Raw genomic sequence first — 21,822 nt, 5'->3', positions numbered from 1 at the left:
GAGTTTTGTCTATACACATTTTTTATGAAGACCCAGAACAATGGTATAATGTTAGAAATGTGGTCTGAAATGTACACTGTATTCACAAATTCCATTTTTTGTATTTTGTGTCGTGGGGGGTTGACAGAGAAACACACAAGCATACACACATGCACGTGTACGGTCACACACACACACACACACATACACACAAGCTCTCTGCAATCACCCAGACACTCATACATAAATTATTACATCTCTTAATCAAACACCAGTAAACACTTAAGATGCAAAAGAATTAATGTGACCTGCTAGAGGAAAATATCTTCATGATAAAACAAATCAACATATTTTTTTTTCACTCAAGATAAAACATCTTTTTCTGTATACCGGTCGGTAACAATGATCATAGCTGACATGCACAGTCCATTCCTTCCCCTCTGTTCTTAGAAGGTACATTACGATGGTGTCATTTAGAGCTCCTTTCCCATCTCACGGTGCGACACACAACCAATGAACCCTGGCAGTTTCCAGCTTCATGCACTCAAGTACAGTTGGACTAAAGTGATATGAACAGCTCTGCAGAAAGCTCTGGGTGGAGTAATGTTTGAGGACCGACTAGGGATTAGTTTCTCCTTACTCCTGAGTTCCGCCTTAGCAACACTTGAAATGACTGCTCGCTCATTTCCATAATTGTTGGGTAGTTAGATGGTCGGCAAATATGATGAATTATGAGCTGTCATAGAATAACTACTAATACTGTGAGAACGAGGGATGACAGACTGGCTTTCCCTCTGTTCTTATAGGATTTAGTTGTGATTTAATTGTCTAACGATTATACTAATCATACTAAATTAGGCTATATTTGTACTGTTTCTGTTTTATGTTAATTTCTGCAACACTTTTTGACAGGTTCCTGAAAACAACAATGCAATTTGGTTCTAAATATGCAGAAAATGGAGACAAAGTTCTGAGAGTTAAGTTAGTTCCCTGGACGAACAACTCATTTTAAACCCAATTAAATAATCATTCATTACTTATTCTTCAAAACTTCAAAACTTCATCTCCAATTATGTTGAATGGTATGTTTGTCTGTAAACAAATTTGACATTTTATGTCCAGCTGACCTGCTGTGCTGAAGACTCACTTGCAGTAGGTTTATTTTCTCGATAATAAGTACCAGATTACACAGCTCTTGCACAAAACAGACAAGTAAAAAGTGCTAAATTAATTTTAATTCCACTAGTAACTATATACTGAGCACATAATGAACTGATCCCAACATGTTTGCTCCTCGAACACTAGAGGACAGTGTTGTTCCGCTGAAAGGAGCCCAAGAGAGCCTGCCAACCTGCTTCTCATTTCCTCAAGAGAAACTCATCACTTGCCCAGTTTACATTCATAGCCTCCACTCAACGGCCACAATCAGGGTACAATGAAGAGGAAAAAGACATTTCGTCAATACTCCGAATGGTGCAATGTGTGACGAGGATTACTTTAGGAGAGATACTGAGTTTTTGGTGAGTTTGAAAGTTTAGAAAACCAATTTTACGTCCATTGTGTTTAATTAATTATGTCCCTTAAGCAGAAAATTGGATTCTTATACTAGTAATTAACAGTTTGTGCTTCAGCACTTCCCACTGTCCATATTTACCACTGATTGAACCATTTTGAAAGCACAGCGCTGGTCCGCTTCCAACTTGCTTCTATTTGTTTCTGCTCTGAGATATGGGAAGCTGAACAGTTATGGTCCAGTTCAAGACAAATACTTGTATATTATTTTTTTAAAATCCCAAATCTACAAATTTAAAAAGGGGAAAATCTACTGTGTGTACCGACACATTCAATACATTTCATGAGAGCCGGACATCAGTGACGGCTCTCATAAACACAAACTAGAGTGCAAATGATTTAAGTCTCATCCACACATGCATGAAAGTGCATTCAACATGATTTTAAACGTCACAACCTCGCAACAATCTCATTTGGCCCCTCTCGTTATACCGACACACAAAAATATATTCAATTGCACTTCTCTAATTCTTTTATTTCACAGAACGGCATGTAAATATGCTTTAAGGAGGACATCACGGTCAAAACATTCCTTGTTACTTAGAGACACAAAGAGAGGTGCAGCGAGATGGCGGAGTCTGTTCTTCTGATGACAAGTGGTGACGTCACAGTTCAAACTGGAGTGAGCTGCTGAAAACATGATTGGTTGAGGTAACTGGGGCAGGATTCTGTGAGAGAAACAGAAACACATTACAGTTTGTTTTGCCTCCAAACCCGAGTTACAGGGATGTTGGTGAACCTGCCGCTGCGGCTGCTCCTCATGCCCAGATACTGCCTGAGCAGCTGGTTCACCCGTTTCTGACTGTTCCATTTGCGGGCAGATTTCCGGACGCCTATGAACCCACCATAGCGCTTTTGTAAGGGCCTAATGGGAGAGCCAATCAGCTTCCTGTATCCGTGGCGCCCCCTCTGAAAGCCACCAAAGCGTTTGGATAAGGTGATGGCTTCTGAGCCCTCATCATCATCCCCTTCTAGCTGGCTGTCACTCTCCACATTCCTCTCCTCTCTCGGCTTCCTCTCTTCGTCCGCCAGACTCAGATCCAGACCCTGCAGGCCCTCCCCATCCTCGGAGGAATCCAGCAGTGATGAGTCATACTGGACGTTGCGCTGCTCGAAGGGTGTCTCATCCTGGAAACGCTCTGCAGCTGCAGATTGCAGTTCACTGTCAGAGTCCAGGTCAAGAGAGGTCATCTCCAGCTCCTCTCCCGTTCTCTTGAACAGAGCGCCTCCCTCAGGAAATGTAGGATGGTGCGATAGCTTGAAGGCACGTTTACACACCTCCCATGTGAGCGAGGAGGAGACGTGGCCCTCGCACTCCAACAAACACACCTGCAGAGGGAGAAGAAAGAGTGACGTGTCAAGGCTCATTAGAATTCGTTTGATTGACTTATTAATCCAAAGATTATCCCAAATGGTGTTGCCATTTCATATGTGATTTTCTTCATTTCTGTAAGGATTAATGTGGTCAAAATCCCATAATTTGTGTTTAATTGGGGTGATTATAAAACAGTTTCTAGGTAGTAGAACTGAGAAGGAACAGCTATATAATTACCTGCTCAACGGCTAGACTGCTGAGCCTCCATGTCTGTCTCGAAAACATTGGGTCTGCTATGTCATTATGGCAACACAATAGAAGACACTGACACATAATTTAAGGAGCTAGATCCCCACAGGCGGCTACACGTCGGCCTAAGGCGACACATGATGGGCATGGTGGCAATGACGAGTACTCAAAGTGAGTCCACATACTTCACTTTCTCAGAATATATAATTTTTCAGTCCTTAAAAGCAGATATCCCTGAAAAGAGCACCACAAAAAAGACTCATGATACGGTAGATTGGACACCCTGTATCAGACATAAAGTACACAGCAGAGAGCAGGCACTCAGCTGTGAGATTTTAAGGGTCACCCTTTGGCATATTGAAGGTCTTCAGCTCTAAGCCAAACTATAAATTTGCACTCATAACACACACAACTTGGCTGTCTCATCGGAGCTGAATGTACATTCATATGCTGTTTTTGATGGGAAACTGAACTATCCCCATGGATATCTTTCTGATGTTGTTTTTATACATTACAATACATTTGGAGTCCTATATTCATTTCCCTTTTAGCTCTGTTTTGTCTTTGCCAGCTCTTAAGAAACATATCTGGCTCTTTAGCAGCTAAATCCTCCACTACATTCACCAGCTTATTGCTAACTTTGTTTGCTGGAAATGAAGTTGATGAGAGTGGTGGGAGTGAACCAAACAGTAAAATTGTGGGCTATAAAAACCAAATGATGAGCTGGGAGACACTAAAATGCTTCATAAAGCTGTGAGGAACTGCAGAGTTGCATCATAACTCTCTCTGGGTTCATCACTATGAACTAACCTTTCACATTATACTTATTTTTATATATTATTGTAGTATGATTAAGGTAATTTCAGCAATTTCTGATATAACAAGACAGTGTTTAGCATGTTGGCATACTAACATTAGCTAATTGGCACAAAACACAAGTATAGCTGAGGCTGATGGGAATGTCAACACCAGCAAGGCTAAAAAGTTAATACTTGACAAAAAAAGAGTGACATTGCAGTTTCAGAGGCAAAAATGCACTTATTTATAACCTATTGTCAGCAAGGCTGTTGATGTTAATAAAAAAACATATGCGTCTAGAACTTGAGTGCCTTTTAATTCACATATTGTCCACGGTCAGCATCTCATTTGTGGTATGTGACTGCACTTCATAACCTGAAGAATGTTAATACTTCAACGTACAAGCAGACCCAGGCTGTCTCCTGACCTGGGCTGTCTGCGTGTCAGTGAAGTTAATAGGCCTTGTTCCTGCTGCGTTCAGCGTATATGGAGAGTTAGGTGCCAATATAAAATGTCCATCATCTGATAAATGTGACATCTAGTTCAGCGAGATGATTGATAGTGCAAAATTGGAAGAAATTACAAATCAGTTTGAAGGACAGCGGGTAAATTATACCCTTTGCTGCCAATTTTTTTTTTTTTTTTTTAGATCAGCTCTTCAACTTCTGGTAATGATGTTTTTGCTCTTAAAGTCATATATAGTGTTTGGGAAATGAACGCTTTATATAGAATGAACTTTATCAGGGCTGACTCACTGACTCGCTGCAGTCTGAATGACCTTCCTGACTTCATGCCTGAACAGTCTCAATGGCACAACTATGACTTATAAGACAAATGAAGAACATTTTAACTGTTTTAATAATATAACCTCTCAAAATCCTCCTTATCAATAAAAGCCCATCAATAAAGGAGAAATGTGTTTCCTCTGCTCGGTCTAAGATGTTTCTTTTAGCAGCGACATCGACATTTTTTAATGTCTTTCATCTAACACTTAAACAGCTTTTACTCTGGACTACTTGGAAAAATGTTTTCCCTAATATGTTACCTGCTGACTCACTTGAAATAAGACTGAATTTAGCATTTATGTCCTTAAATATATAAAACCACAGAGCATTCGTTTTTCCTCAGACAGAGTAAATATATCAGAAAATAGGCTACAGCCAGTCTTTGGTACCACCATTATAGAGATTTATGCATCCACATCTCCCCTTTTCCCCCCTTTCTTAAACTCCAGAGCCCCCTGAGTTAAATTTCAGTTTGAGGTAAAAAAGCAAATCCCATTTACTCATCAAATCTCGCTCAAATGAGATAAATTGCATTGTTATCGGAAAACCTGCTCACATCAAAGGAATGAGAGAAGAGGGAGTTCCGCTGTGAATCTATCAACGGAAATTAATTATCCGTCGTAAATTAGATGAGCACACCAGGGGATTCTCCACGTCAGATCAATGGAGCAATCTAAAGGAGTTTATGAGTGAGAGGAGATGTGTGTATATATGTGTGTGTGTGTGTGTGTGTACACGCAGTCTTGTATTTATATACTTGTGAGGACCAAAGGATAAAAAGGTTAAAGAAATCCTCCACAGTGAGGATGCTTCAAAGGCTTTGAAGGTAGGTCAGGGTTGGTGCTTAAATATAAGGTTCAAAATTAAGAATGACCCACTTATGTTCTGGGGACATTAGGGTTGGGGTTAATTTCCTTAATATCTCAACTATCATCTGTTAAATGAAGATGCAAGGATGCAAAAATCGTGTCCATATTGGATAATTTTGCACCTGAACATTTATGTCTAATGCCAAAGTTCAATGCCAATGCAGGAGGTAGTGTGCCCATTAGCAAGGTGAGAAAAAAGGTGTGAAAGTGAGGGTGGTAGGTACAGGTATAGTGCACCTGACTTTCATGCTGGAGACCGAACCTCACTACCCGTTACAAACCTGCAGTCAGTTTGCCTTGTTATAAACGTAACTACAATCTCTCCCTAATCTCTCTCACTAACCTAAGTTAGTCTTACTTGCCTAACCCGAACCGTTCCTTAACCGTAATAGTTTATTTGCCGTATCTACAATCTTTCCTAAACTTAACCGTACTGTAGTTGGCATGCTCAGATATTGCCGAAGCGAGAATTTTAAAAATGTTCACTTTAGATGTAAAAGAACGTTGTCATCAAATCAAATCAAAGAGGACCAAATCAGTTGGGATCCTTAAGAGTGAGTAAAACAAAACGTGTGTCATTGTTTGCCAACCCTAACCCATAAGGACCAAGGTATGCTTGAAAATTAACTAGTTCACTAGACGTGTTGTCCGACCACATTTCAAGGCAAAGTGTTTATATATTTTAGAAAAATAGAGATGGGAGGGATGGGATAATTGATTAAATATGAGGATAACGGCGCACCTTTTTCTGACAGTGTCATCTGGAAGGTATTCAAAGTGTTGGACATACTTGTACACACAAAAAGATGCTGCTTACTTTCTCATCTCCACACAGCTGGCCAATCATTAAGGCATGAATGTTGAATTGTTGTCTGAAATTTACCATAAAACTTTTTCCAAAAGATCCCAATGTTGGAAAGGTAAGATGGGAGGAATTTCAGACATTTTTTAACCATCCAACAAGCACTTCTGTTGGAGTATACTAGCACTTTAACCCTGGAGGGGGTCGAGTACTGCTTAGGACCCCACAAATGCTTTGGCCAGCTCTGTCATTGTGGTTGCATGTTTGCTGTCGTGGATTAGCATACTGGGTCTTTTTGTCTGGGTGTGTTTTTTCATACCAGACAGAATTGTATGATGCCAAACGGCTCATACAGAAGGTAAGAAAATGAATCCTTACTTGTATGTAATGTAAACGAAAGCTAGCATCTATCTTTAACACTAGCATTTCACAAAGAATGTAGTCAGTGGAAGATATATGATACCACAAAGTACTTTATACGAGTGTGTATGTGTGTGTGCATGTATGGGCGCCTGCACGAGTGTGTAGGTGTGTGCACGAATAAATCAGTGGGTCTTGACATTATAACAAACACTGGCGGCCTCACACACACTCTTTCAGTCTGAAGTGGGAAACAATGGAATTGCTCAGCGGATTCCATCTGTGGCTCAATGGGAAGGCGGCTAACACAATGAAGAGCTGATAAAATGTGTCAGTCACCGATGTAAGCCTGGGCTGATGATACTGAGCAGCAGTCAATTACATAGTTCTATTACAACTTCCAAAAAGGTCCCAGCTGTCTTTCTCTGCATCATTATCAGCTAAATTAGCCGTCCTACAGCTATTCATGGACGCCCACGGACTATTTTTACCCGCTGACGTGTCTCGGACTGTTTGGAAATTAGATTTGTGTGCAAAGCTGAAGTTTTGGTTGAGTTCGGAGAGCAATCGCTCTCAGAGCAGAGGCTGGTATATCTCATATTGGTCACGAAGCATTGCACAAGTGCTGTACATACTTACTTATGCAAATAACCCCCCTCCAGTATGACGCAGAATCAGACAAATACCAGGTTTTCAGTTTGAACTGACTGTTGAAGAACTCAGAATATGTATTGTTTTGTTTTGTCTCTACTCCTTTTAACCTTAAGGGGCTAAACACACCAGGCTTTGGAAAAAGCACATTTTCAGCATGCTAGCGCACTAGATTAAGATGGTGAACATGGTGAGCATTAAACCTGCTAAACATCAGCATTGCCCCTGTGAGCATGTTGGCATGCTGACAAACATTTAGCTGCGCCTACGTACAGCTATCACAAAACTGATAGCATGGCTGTAGACTCTTAGTGTTGTTATTATGGAACAGCTTTGCTAATCTGCGTTATCAACATGCATTATGTACCACAGTCGGGGTTTTTATATTACCACTAGGAGCCATAAAGTTGGAATTATCTGCCACATAGTGACTTTAATTAAATTGTTTATATGGATTTAATTAAAATATCTTTATTTATTTATTTTCCCTGATACAAGGTTTTCACAAGATAAAAGTAATATGTATTGTACGTGCACACAGTATTCATACTGCCCTTTGCCCCTATATTCACTCAATTTTACACAGTCAAAGTACACACATTATCAAACTATACACAGCACATCACGCAGTTGCTCTTATCGAGATTGAAAATATCAAACACAAACACACCTCTATCAGGGTGTTGAAGGCTCGTTGCAGCTGTACTGACTCAGACACACACGCTACAGTGTTGACAAGACATTTAGTGGATGCTCGTATCAACAGTGACTCATGATGACCAACAGAAACACACACACACACACGCTCACCATGGTGTTGAAGGCTTGTTGCAGCTGCTGCTGTTGCAGGAGCAGCCCACAGGCCACACATTCCCCTTGGCAGTCACTGCGTCCAGGGGTGGAGAGACATGCCAGCAGCACCACCAGGCACCACAGAGGGATCTTCATCGCTCAGCACACCCAGACAGGCAGGCACAGACAGGAGCCCAGCAGGTAGAAGAGAAGAGTCTAAAACAAGGGTCAAGAGCTGGAGAATCTGGATGAAGCCTAAAATAAATATGGGTCCAGCCTAAAGGGAGAAAGCACACAGAGTGACAGGAATATTGCATCAGTTGCAGTTTACAGGGATCATTAGCTGGATTTGGGCGGTCAGTCAAAGCGTTGGTGGTGGGAGAGTGTTCAGCCAACACCGGGAATTGGACAATGTGAGTGGGCTTAAGAGGAAGCAGAACCGGAGGCAATAAATGAGAAAATTGGTATTTTCCAGTGTACAGGAAGCATCCAGTGCAGGCTGGAAGGCTGAATCACTGATGGAAATCATATGACACAGGTTAGAGATTTGTAAGAGTGGATTTACGGTTGTAGAGATCAGTTTTAAACCAGGACATGGGTGATGGTCAAAAAATGGTCAAAAATCCACTTGGCAGAAGGATAAAGGTGCAACAATTTTATTCAGTCTGATGGAAAATGTACGAAGGGAAAAGGACAGAAATATGGAGCAATAGTGTCAGTAAAACCTGTTATTTTCAACTACATTTTTGACTTCACTGGAAGTGCAGTGAAGAACATTTGGTGTTTTATCGCCTATAAAGAGGTGTCAAAGGACACTTGTGTTTAAGCTGAAGGAAGATAACTTGAAGGATGGATGACCTCCTGGGCACCATAGTGTCTCTGGCTCCAGCCACAAATCTGTGAACCAGGTGCACAGTATTTGCTGCTTGACCCTCATCTATCTCTATCACACACTACTATAGCATCCAATGACACAGAGATTACAAAGAAAAAAACAACCACCCAGAGCATCATAGATTGCTTCTGCTCATACACGCTGCTGAGACATTCGATAAGGCTTCTGTTGGTCTATGAACCAAGACCATGACTAAGAAGAACCACATACTTCTGCTCTTTATGTTGTGCTTATTCAATTAAGAGAGTTTGGGAAACTGATAGTTCCTTTATTTTAACCACTTGAGTTACTTAAAACTGCATTTACTTATTGTTTGACCACTTGGGGGCCTAAATTCACTCTCAACCAACTCATGATGGAAATATCTGACTCTTTAGCTGTTAAATGATCCACTATGTTCACCCACCAGTCATTAACTTTGTCTGTCTGCTGTTCGGTGCTGGACAGGTATTGTACAGTGGTTTTTTAATACATGCTAGTCATTTGATGCATGCACACTAAAATTCCCTGGGTAAAATTTTACCCAGTTTGGGTCAATGTAGCACCAACACAACATTGGCTTTATCTTTACCTAAAAACTGTCACAAATGTATTGTTTCTTGTAAAAAAAACGATGTACATATGAAATTCAAAAGATACACAAGTTATTAACAATCAATTACAAACTGCGACATGTAAGTTTAAAAAGAGTACAGTAGATTATAACAAGTTTTAGTTTGGGTAAATAACCGGACAGTAAAATAAAAAATAACAGTAAAACTGGGTCAAAACAACCCCTTGTCTGGAGTGGCTGTCTGGGTAACATTAACCCAGTATCGTGTTGGTGATATATTGAGCTGAATTGGATACATTTTGACCCAGTGATTTCATGTGTATGAAAATAATGATTATAGCAGCTTTAAAGAAGGCTACCAAACAAATCAACAGTATCCTGGATCCTCCCCCAGCTAATTACAGACTGACTTCCCATCCATAATTTTTTTTTAAAAAACAAACCAATTAATATACTTTTTAAATAGTACTGGTCTCTCTGCAAAGCTTCAACCTGGTTTAGACCCTCTTAGTGGCACTGATGAAATAAAAGCTATAAATGACTTGCTTTCAGGAGCTGATGCAGGAAAATGTTTTAAATCTTAGGTCTACACTATGCAGCCTATTGATTATGTAATGTGCAAACATATTGACTAAAGACAGCATTACACTTTAAAAAGCCAAATAAGGCACAAGTTAATGTCCTATGACTGTCTATTTCAATATATTACTGCTTAACACTGACTAGTTTAAAGTTATTTTTAATGTGTCTTTAAAATATAGAAAAAAAAACTGATTTATTTTTGATTGCAGGATGCAGAAACTTTGTGGCAGCTAACCAGCTGCTGGCTGTAGCTTCATGTTTACTGTACAGATATGTCATCTACAGTTTTAATCATCTCATTAAACCCTAAGCAAGAAAGTAAATTTCCCAAAATGTCAAACTATTCCTTTAAGATAGTGTGCAGTCATGTCTTCAATAAATTTGCAATATAATTAACATAAATACTTAAACAACTGCTTCAAATACTATTATTACTAGTAATAGCAGGTGCTTTTCAAAAGGACATGATGAGCACCAATTGAAATAATAGAACATTAAGAAAATAAATGCCAGGTTTTAAAAGCTCCATTTCTAAGATAACAACAAAGCTGAATAATAAATATGCTGAGGATAAATGGAAAACTAAATTTAAAATGAGCCGCTGTATTCAACATTATGATATGATATAATACATTCACTGTCTTGTTGACCTACGCTGGCCCCCATCTGGTCAAATGTAATTCACACTCGATGTTTTCACAGGTTTGATGAGTTCAACTCAGCTCAACCCAGCGAGGACATACTATTGATGAGAGTGAATGACAATAAACATAGTGGGTGTCGTATTGATGGGAGCATTGGAGTGAAAATAAATAAATAAGTAAAAACTAGCTCAGCGTGACCGTTCCCACACTACCACTCATAGTCAATATCATATGAAACGGGTCTTGTGTGACTCTGGGCCATTTAGAAATACAGTATAGTCATGGCTTTATGGGAAATCATTAGAGGAACCTGTTTATTTGCCTTGCTGAAATGTTTTGTGCAATGATCATTTGCTTGCCTGCTGACTAAGCCCATTTCATATTGTTATGTTCTCCCTTAAGTGGCCCTCGCTAAGTAAGTTGAACAAATGAATAAACCAGCACAGCGTAAGTGATGGTGTGAGCCCTGGATGTGCTTCAGCAGTACAAAGACACTGTTCAACACTATTAATAAACAAAGCTGTGCAATGTTATCTCATTTTTTATGTTTTCATAATTCAGCAAAGGCTGTCCATTTGTTTGCCTCCACACATTCAGACGTTCATAATAGAATATTGTGATTTAGGCTTTTAGCTAAACGATATGGGGACAGTATGAGATCATGAGGTACAAGAGTACAGAAAATACATCCTAATGAGGATTTTTTAATGCATGTACTTTTATTTCTATTTATAAAAATCTTTACTAGTATTTTTCCATATTAGTATGTTCAGTATTGTCAGTATTTGCTTCCATGATGAATAAGATGTTACCACACCTAAACCTTTTAAATGAGTTTCATCAATTTCATTACTTTTTTAAAGCTACGAGTTGATTCAATTTACTCAGGGAAATTTAAACTGATTTCAGCAAATTTCTGTGATGAGTTAAGTTGTACTTATTTATTCAGTTTAATTAGCCTGCACATTTGTTGAAAAGAAAAAAAAAAAAGATTTGTTTAGCTGCATCTGGCTCTTGATGAAGTGAATGGAGTGTGATTTATATCTTTCCAAAGGCTCAGGGAATGAGTTACCAAGCCATCACCTGCTGCTATCTCCGCTTTAAATGGAAGCCATTATTCTTTGTGAGAAATAATTAACAAGGATATTAAGAGTTAATGGGCTACATTGTCACCAATCTGCAGCCTTGAGATGTTTGTAGTGGGTACAATAGTGAGCCGGCTGTAATGATTTGTATCGGTCAAATCGTTGACACAGGTTGAAGTGCCTGTACTCGCTCGCTGTTTATTTATTACGTACTCACTCACATGTGTTTGCATGCCTTTTGTCTCCACACAGCATGGCACACGTAACCCTTTACTGGCCAGGAATTCCTCCCTGTAACAGGCTAACACTGCTACATTGAACATGTTTTACATAGAGTGCACACATTATGTTCTGTAAAATGTTTAGGAGTAGACTTTTTGTTGTCAGTTAGAGTCGTATTCCTCCTGACTTCTAGCTGTCATCAGTGATGTGGTACAACACGGTGCATATGACAGGTTTCAACTTTTGGGTCTCAATTTTTGGGGTAAAATAACTCCAGCGTGCCTCAGTTAATACTTCAGCAAATACAGATTCAGTGCAGCCAAATGGAAACACATACAAACCATCAGTCATCAGTTAAGCTGAATGTGAATTCATTTGTTTCCTTCCATGAGAATAAAATAACATGTTAGTTCAACACAGAGCTCAAATAACATGAAGGTCATACAACAATGTGATGCATTATAAGTCAGTATGTTTTGACTTACTGTACGACCACAATTTATTTTTTCATATAATATAGTCACAATACCCCATTGCAATACCCCATTTAAATTAGAGAAATAACCCAGAATCATGTCATGTAATGATACTTTCAATTATTTACCTGTGTAGAGACCATTATGGCAAACTTGACCTCTTTTAATTGATTGAACTCTGCTCACTGAAGGACAGTAAAGGATAGAGGATATTATTTTTTGCCAGTGATGATATCGGGGTATGCTGGAAATATAAAAGTCAAGTGGTGAGTAGAGTTTAGTTCTTGAAAACTAGGAAATGAAGAGCTCTCGTCACTGTGAGAGTTTCTTATCTTCGGGTCAGGATGGCATGTCGGCCACTTGTTATGCAGACAGTGTCGTGCTGGTGTTTTAATGGTTGGTTGCTTTATTTTATATTGTCACTCTGTCGGTCAGTCCACCTCTGTGGTCCAGACTGAAATATCTCAAGAACTACTGGGTGGATTGCCTCCTACAGACATTCTTGGTCCGAAGAGGATGAAGTCTACTGACTTTTGGTGACTCCATGATTTTTCCTCTAGAACCACCAGCAGGTTCACAACTGTGGTTTTAAGTGAAATGTCTTGAACACGGTAAACGTTGTTCTTGCTAAACAACAATATGTTAACAATGTCATTGTGCATATGTGAGCATTCTGACATTAGCATTTAGCCCAAAGCTTCACACGGCTGTAGACAAAATACATTACTTGTATTTGATATATGTTTTTCTATACAGTCCATTTAGAGATCTCTCCATGATGCTCTTGGGAGCGGAGTAGAAAAGTATGCTACATTCAGAATCATATGACAACTCTCTAACTTTCTGAGATCATCAAAATTTTGAGAGTGTCAAGGGCCTGAAGAGGTGAAGAAACTGCATAATGCGTAATGTTATAGATTGCTAATAATTTGGTCTAATTCAGTCTTCGTGGTTATCACAATTGGCAAGCGTGAAATACCAATACGGTCTGCCGCTGTGCCCAGGAGCCGCTGACGACTAAGGGCCCAAAACAGTCACAACTTTTCCATATCTCAATAACTTCAAATTGAATTTGCGCCCATCAAATCAGTGAGACTTTGAGCCATGAACCTACACACTCTTGTCTCTGCTCTATTTCAGTAATGATTCAGTTCTGGGTCTTGATATTGCCACTGGTCCATTTTATCCACCCATGCCTATAAATTTGCATGCTATTGCAGCTGTCTTTAACATTTCATATCATTTGCATAATCTATCTGACAGAGCGGGCAGTTGACTGGGTACAGGGGCTGATATATGATGTACTGTACACGGATAAAGTGGTGATCGCTGGGGAGGGGAATGCCCTTACACACCAGGCTTCGCCCCAGGGCACCAAGACAGCACAATCAATCCAGGAGCCTGGGAATTCATTACAGGAACAGCTGCATTTAAATAGATCTTCATCATTCTCACATATAAACAGCCTTGCATTTCTAAATTAATGCTGGCATGAATGGGAAAAGTAAATGGACCACAGTGAAGAGACTAATGTCCTTCTACTTTTAGATAAGTCTCTCTATCTTACACATACAATGAATGCTTTTACCCAGTTTTCTCAAAACAACTATACTGTTCTGTGCTTCCATTAGAGTTAAATAAGACCCTGAAAATGTCACGTATTTTCAAGAGAAATTATTTTTCCCTTTAAAAACAGGAAGCAATCACAGCATTCATAAAAGGACCACTAGTCTGATGCATTTGGTTTTGTTGTCTGAGCACATTTTTTGTGAGAGCCTAAAATACACAAGAGCTGGAAAATGAGTTAAGCTTCACTTTAAAAAAAGGAGCTTTTTGTGTTACCGTCCAACATCCAACAACTGAATGCTAGAGAGTGGGATCTGAGAGGCTTGTACAAAGTTGCAAAGCGAGGTGTATTAATAAAGCTAACGGTGGGATAAATTAGCATTAGCAGCTTTAATGAAGGGTGGAGAGGGGGGGGGCAAGGTGTCATGAATGTGAGTGGGGAAGAAGAAAAGCTCCGTGCTCGTCGCTGACAAAGCTCTGACTCACTCTATCTCGTCCATTAGTGGCCTGCCTGAAGCTGAAAGCACACAGGAATCTGCTAATGTGTAGATAACCTAGGGGTCTCTGTCTGTCTCTTTCTCTCTGTTTCCTTCTTGCTCCCTCTTTCACGTCCACTTCTTGTTGCTCCGTTTTTGCCTCAACACTCTTCTTCCTCCTCCTCCTCTCCTCCTTCTCATGTTTCTCCACCATTCCCGCCTCTGTGAATTATGGCTGAGATCTTTTATCTTAAATGACATATTGCAGAGGTTTCCAGTATCTTCCAGTGGCGTGTAGATCTTAACTCCCCTTCATTAAGACCACGCTGGAGCCCGGCCATTCATAGGAGCCACCAAAGATGGATGGCATGAAGATGTGGTCACTTTGTTGGAGGGAAATGATTAAAATTCCTATTCTGCCTTTACATCTCATGGGCCATTAATAGTACTTGATTAATTCTTTATAACCTGAGAAGATTCATGAGTGTTTTATCACCTTACACTCTGTAATCACTTGTTCAAAATGCGTTGATCTGAGATAATGGGCCAATAAAGTGCGGTTTAGTGTGTAGATGGAAAGTGGAGAAAGACAAAGACAGGCCTTGTAATACCAATTCAGAACTCATAGTTTCTCCAATCTGGTTCGGACACATTTCACTGGACATGTGGGAATAGCACACAAAATCAATACAGTCCAAGTCTCTTCTTTTAAAAAGTTGATCCATCATAATTACCAACAACATAAAACAAAACGTACACCTCTAGTAGATAGTTTTGGTTTTATTTGCCAAGGAGATACCCCAGTCCAATACTACTGAGGTAATTGCAGTTGCGGTGTTATAACATGGAAAACATGGAAAAATTCAACATTTTTCCAGAAGCATTATCCCAGTTTCTCTGAACAATCCACACATAACATCGGGTCAAACATTTTCAGTGGAACTATTTCTTCGAGTGAAAGTGGTTCCACTGAAAACTGGTCTGTAGATTATTAGAAGTAACAAGAAAACTGTTTCTGTAGTTAAATTTTCAAAATGTAAGTTATCTCAGAATTAAAATGAACCCTTTCCCTTAGACATGATTTGCAAGAGCAAGTCAATTTTGACAGAAGCGTAATGCTGCGCAGAATATACATTTTTTATCAATGGATCAGTAAAATGTTCACTGACAATGTATTTTATTTATTGTTTGTTTTTGTTTTTTTACAGAACCTGCTCATTGCAACTAAAGTATGATTCAACTTTTCTACGGTTATGTTTACGCACTCAAAGCATTTGGTTAAGAAAGATTCTGGTCAAATACTGAAAAAGTTAACAGTGACTTAGGGCAGACTACATTTAACTGAACCCTTGATCTTTCTCTAATCTTAGACAAAGTGCATTTGTGGCCTAACCATCACCACATCCCACAACTCAGGACGCAAACCCCGATCACCAGTTAGTTAGTCCTGCTGTGCTTTGTACACCCACCATCCACCCCGAACACCTCTCTATGACTTCCATGGGATACGACAACATAGCACTTCCTTCATTGAAATAAAAAACCCTTTGCCACCGAACATAATCCAAGACGGTATTACATTTCCTGTTAAACGTGCCTGGCAAAATAAATTAGTAATAAACTTAATTATCAGGAGACAAGCTTGGCATACAAGACTGATGTGATTCTAGCTTTCAGCCACATTACTGAACTGTATCGTATCCATTATAACTGGACAGCCATTAACCATTGTCTTTATCCTTCTAACCTTCTAACGTTACAATCATGTACTTGCAACATTGAGTTTGAATTCAACTCAAAGCTACACCGCGCCTTTCCTTTCTGTCTGATATCCTCTGTCACCATCAATTATTTAGTAAGTCATACAAAGTAAAGTAATAAGTTACCTTTGGTTATTGTTACTGGCGTCTTGTCCCTGCTGCTCACCCAAAAAGATTGGACGGACATCTTGATGGTTACGCTAAAAAGTAACTTTTGGTGGTAAAGCAGCACACAGGAATAAGAATATAAACCACTTCTAGTGTCACTCATTACTCGGTTACTGATATTATTACTAGTAACATCAGTACAAAGGACTGATAACCTTGCACGCTGAAGTGGTCGTCCTTAGGTGTCTCAGCCATTTAGTCTAAACCAGTCAACATATTAGTGCTCATCATGTGGTGACTCATCTTGACACAAGATACTGTATCTCTCATAAGTCACTGATTGCCTGCAGTTAGACTCATTTAAAATTCCAGCTCTTATTTTCAGATTGCTCTTTGGTTATTCGGCTTCCAAAACTGTGCTGAGTAAAACTGCAGGTTACATGCTGTCATGTAAATAATGTACCTGCCATCTGCAACCAGCATGTGCTATTACTTTGACACATAGGCATCTCAGCTGTTATATGAGGGTGGGACAAGTTCTACAGACTTTTTAAAATTATTAGTTTAGACCCCCCACTTTTACCATGTTTTTACCATGTTAAAAACCAGTGCATCAGTCTATCCAATCGCTGTGTCAGTGCTTCATTATCAAATCCGTTCCACTTGCTTATTGAGAGAATGAATGATATTCTATGCCAGGTTTTCACTGCTACCTTGCATCATGCACACATTCACATCAGCACACCACTACTTTTTTTCCATCTAAGGCTGCAACTTTTTGCTTTTCATAAGCAATTGATCTTTTGATTATTTTTTCACTTGACTGCTCGTTTAGTCAACTAAAATACAGGAAATGGAGAAAAATCCACATCACAATTTAACGGTCGATGAGACGTCTTCAAATTGTTTGATTTGTCTGAACTACCATATATTTGGCATTTTTGCTTGACAGACTATTAATTTATCTAAACTGATGTTTGCCTTCATCCCACTGCCTTGGTCCAACTCCAAAATCACATAGAAGTCCAAAGAAAACCACAAGAATCAAGCATGACCACTGAAATCACCACCAAACGTGACCACTGTTGTTCTGTCATAACACAGATAACAAGTTACTCTTCCAAAAACCTTCAGTTTGTGGAGGATTTACATACACAGCCACAGGATCATCTCTCACAGCCATGTAAATCCGGCCTGCGCGGCCACAGATAAACAGAGTGTGACTCAGTGGAGAGTTTAGAGGACTAGGAGCAGGAGAAGGTACGCTTGCAGTGCCCTTCCTCACAGGAAGGATCCTGAAATGACTAATCTGAGAGAATGTGCTTAATCGGATTTAGTCGTGTCTGCCACAGTTGCACCAGATTTCATGATTGTACTTATTATTACCTGCCCCACTGCAGCATTCAAGTCTACTTATTGTCACTTGGGAGAACTGACAGATTATGAGGATCATAAAGGGATAAAGGTCAAGAGTGAAGGGCATTGAGGACATGATAATGCGGTGAATACAAGCATATAAAGAAGACTGTGATAAGGTAAAAATGCATGAAATAGAAACACTTTTTTATCTCTTCCATTCCTTTTGTTTTAATCTCTGCATCTCCTTATCAACTGGAAGAATCACAGTTCCTGCTGCTGAATGACTATGTGCCTTTATCTTTCATTGCTTTTTATTCTCTTACAAATCTAACTTAGACTGCGGAGCACACTGCAGCTTTTTTTTTTTTCCTCCTCATATCCTGCATAGACTATAAAAATCTCACATAAGCACAGGCACAAAAATAAAGTGCAGATATGAAACTCTTTATATTAATATTTGGTTTCTTTCAAGGCACCATCATATCAGATCAACTGAGCGTATCATTACTATTGTTTCCATGAAATTGTACTCATAGGGTTTCTTTTAATTGGGAACATATATTCACCATAGGGTATAGACGCTTAACTGGGTGACATCTCTTCTGCAATCATCCTCAGCATCAGAGATAGTCCTTCATAGTAGGGGTTGCATTGGAAATCATGCCAACAATCATCTCATTTAATCCCCATTAAGCGGTGTTAATACCCCAAAATAATATTCTCCCAGTGCAGTTCAGTTTGGCTGATAGCACACAGAGAGAGAGAACAGAGTGCGGCACAGACAAGTCGCCTTTCAGTTCGGCTGATAAACTGTCACACAGGATTACATGTGTGGGGAGATGGGTGTTTCAAAAGAAAATGGGTGGACACTGTTTGAGATTGCAGAGAAGTACATTCACATGAATCCCGACACTTTGTTCCCATATTAATCCCCAAAAGTCACAGTTCCATATGAGAGTATTTATTTAATTATTTTGATATTTTATATGACTAACAAAAGGAATTGACAAGCAATGACAGTGCCATGCATGACCACTGAAATCAAGCCAAATCACTTTTGGATGTTTATTTTAAAAGTTAATAATAAGAAAAAAGTCAAAGATGAATCCACTGTTAATTTTTGGGAAATTAAGCAACAATAAACCTTGAATGATGCTCCCACGTCTGCAGTGTTACTTCCCACCAGCTCTAGACTGTACAGCTGAAATTCTGCAGAGAGTTAGGCAGCTGACATGTTGTCATCATTGATTTGGTTGCTGTTAAGCTGCGTTGACACCTGCACGAATCCATTGGACATGGAGCCAGGGAAAAGCAATCTTCCACAGCCAGACAGACTCCCTACTTTTATCATTGTGAGGGCAGTGAGACTGAAAAAAAAAAAAAAAACGAACTGCAAAATACTTAAGGGGAGCGTAGGGGGGACAACAGATAGGAGAATTTCTGGTAACTTTGTGACTCTTATTCCTCAGTAAGTCACGAATCTCTTCTCTGATCATGATATGTATAACACGACGAGCAGTTTTGATGAATACTGACAGAGAAGCCAAAAAAAATCCTGTAAACAGTGTAATCAACTCAATCTTGGCTTAGGCAGCAGAAATCCAAAAAGCTATTTCAGTTATAATGTGCTTACGAGACAGTAGAATTAAATTGCAAATGAAATTATGACATTTTTTGGCAATAAAATGAGGTATGATGTAGGTTAGGTAGAATGAAGCTATTTCAAATTCTTAAAAAGAACCAAATTTTGAGAGGCCAGCTTTCCAGGTAGCTATATAAATGTATTTTTAGTACTTTTAGTGGAAACACTCTTAAAGTAGAGGTATATAGCACTGAAATGTGTCTAATTTTTTCATTTACATTTACAATCCTTAACAAAATAACAGGCTTTCTAATTAAATGCTATATATTTTCGAACAAAATGAATACAAAGAAGCATAACTTGATGGAAATCATCAACTCTACAATTTACATTACTTCATAATAGTCTGATATACCTTTAAAAGACTGCATCAGGCATGTCCTGTAAACATATTTCATTCGTCATGAAACATTTCCACAGTGTGGAGTCACTTATCTGTGAATGGCACATTAACCACCCATTTTCTCCCCTGGCTGCGCGAGTATCATCTTTACTGATAATGGGAAATGATTATGCACATTCATTACCATTATCATTAAAATCATCATTATCGTGCACGTAACATAATAACAGCGTTCGACTGATTCCCTTCTCCGGCTTTTTTTTTTCCCCCCCTACGTTTGACACACTGAAGCTGCTCTGAGAAGAATAAAGTAGCTTTTGTCAGTGTTTCTTTGAAGCCTTCCTCTGATTTATTTAATCTGACATACGATATTCCACAATCAATCAGAAGAACAAATCATACATAAGCTGCTTTTGGAGTGGCATAGTGCACAATTCATTGACATTCACTGACTTGAGCCATTATCCCATGCTGTTTTGGTAAATTCAGCTTAAATATTAGGGACAACTAAGGACTGAAGGAATGAAAAAGCATTTTCATATAATACATTATATCACTTATTCATATATTATATATCCTTTTATATATTTACTTGGCTTAGATTAAAGTCAGGTACATCTTAGCCCATTACAAACTGCAGTTAAGTGGCATCTCAGCATGATCTGAGACTCTCTCCCTCTCTCTCTCTTGTTAATTAAGTAGTAATCAGGTGCAATGTGGGTACTGCTGACAGCGACAGTGGTGCCTTTAGAGCCACAGGGACACAAACAGAGTAATGGAAAAAAAAGAGATTACACCTGGTGAGGAAGCTTATTTACAGAATCACCTCAGAGGTCAAAATCCAAAATCAAAGAGCCAGAAACAGACGAAGCAGAGAGCAACAACAGACTTGATATAAAAGGAATTACGAGGGTATAATCCTAACAGTGATTGTCCTTATACGACAATATTCCCCCAGGATCTGGTTTGTGCATAAATCTGGTTTAAACGACAACAAGTCCTTTCCTAATTAACTATTTTCCCTGCTCTAAACAAGTGTCCTTTCTCTCCTCTTAATCCTTTCAGGCAAACAGTACAATCTCCACACACAGTTCGCTTATACGGGAAAAAAGTCACACTTGAGCACTTCCTTACCTGTATCTGTGACGTAAAGATATTCTCTCAGAGTCCCTCTTCTATGGCTACAGGAGAGTTTGGTGGCTCAGCTCGTATCCTTAGGCTAAGGGTTTCAACAACTGAATGCATGCCTCCTCTGAGGCTTCTTATAATGGCACACCCCTTCCCTCCTGGCTCAACCCTCCAGTCCCCCCCCCCCACCATCCTCCCCCTCTCCCTCCCTTCCCCTGTATATCACCATTCACATCACCATAGTGAGAGAGGGGTGGATTCCCCAATTCTGTTACGCACAAACCCCGGACAGACACACAAACCGTGGCCCGTGCTGACGTAGGAGGCATTGCCTACGCCACCGGTTTCGTCTTCATTGAGCCAGCTAATGGGGCTCTAAAAATACGCATCATCCACTGTGAGAGTTATCCAGAAGCCCTGTGTCTAAGGTGTCCATAAAACCCCACAACCCTCGACGCCAACCTGCTGCCAAGGTCATGGAAACAATGGCATCTCAAATCAATTGTTTGCAAATGCAAGTTGAGTACAAGTGAGTGAAGCAATGACACATAGATAATCACGGGTTGATAAGGGTGTTTGTGCTGGGACAGGTTAAAACAACAATGCTTGGTGGTGATGGCACATCTGAATACACTACATTCTCCTTGTGAATGAAAAAATGAACACTGTAGAGCGTTGCAGTCAATGGGTAGAGCAAGCAGCCTGGGTCTGCAGACAGGAGGTTAGTATGAGTCATGCAGGAGATTTGGGGATGGAAAACAAGTCCTGCCCCGAGGTCCAGAGGGCTTTCTCTGATGGCTAGGTTCTAAAA

The 21,822-nt window shown here is 39.6% G+C and overlaps 1 protein-coding gene across 1 annotated transcript; it reads right to left on the bottom strand.

Moving 5' to 3' along the window:
- Positions 1 to 892: 892 nt before the first annotated feature.
- Positions 893 to 21,108, bottom strand: pnocb (prepronociceptin b). The gene is made up of 3 exons (XM_067572016.1): positions 21,018 to 21,108; positions 8,191 to 8,449; positions 893 to 2,880 (listed from the first exon to the last, which is right to left on the bottom strand). Exons 2-3 carry the CDS (start codon positions 8,326 to 8,328, stop codon positions 2,242 to 2,244), a joined length of 777 nt encoding a protein of 258 aa, XP_067428117.1. The 5' UTR covers positions 8,329 to 8,449; positions 21,018 to 21,108; the 3' UTR covers positions 893 to 2,241.
- Positions 21,109 to 21,822: the final 714 nt, after the last annotated feature.

Source organism: Thunnus thynnus, chromosome 18 (genome assembly GCF_963924715.1).
Source record: "Thunnus thynnus chromosome 18, fThuThy2.1, whole genome shotgun sequence".
Classification (NCBI taxonomy): domain Eukaryota; kingdom Metazoa; phylum Chordata; class Actinopteri; order Scombriformes; family Scombridae; genus Thunnus; species Thunnus thynnus.
The sequence above is the reverse complement of the archived record's forward strand: the minus strand, read 5'-3'. Positions and strand labels throughout refer to the sequence as shown.

Excerpts from the sequence above, each read along its gene's own strand:
- pnocb (XM_067572016.1), bottom strand. The coding sequence starts at position 8,328 with ATGAAGATCCCTCTGTGGTGCCTGGTGGTGCTGCTGGCATGTCTCTCC. Across the intron at positions 2,881-8,190 it reads AACAAGCCTTCAACACCATG|GTGTGTTTGTTGGAGTGCGA; the intron begins GTGAGCGTGTGT and ends CTCCCTCTGCAG.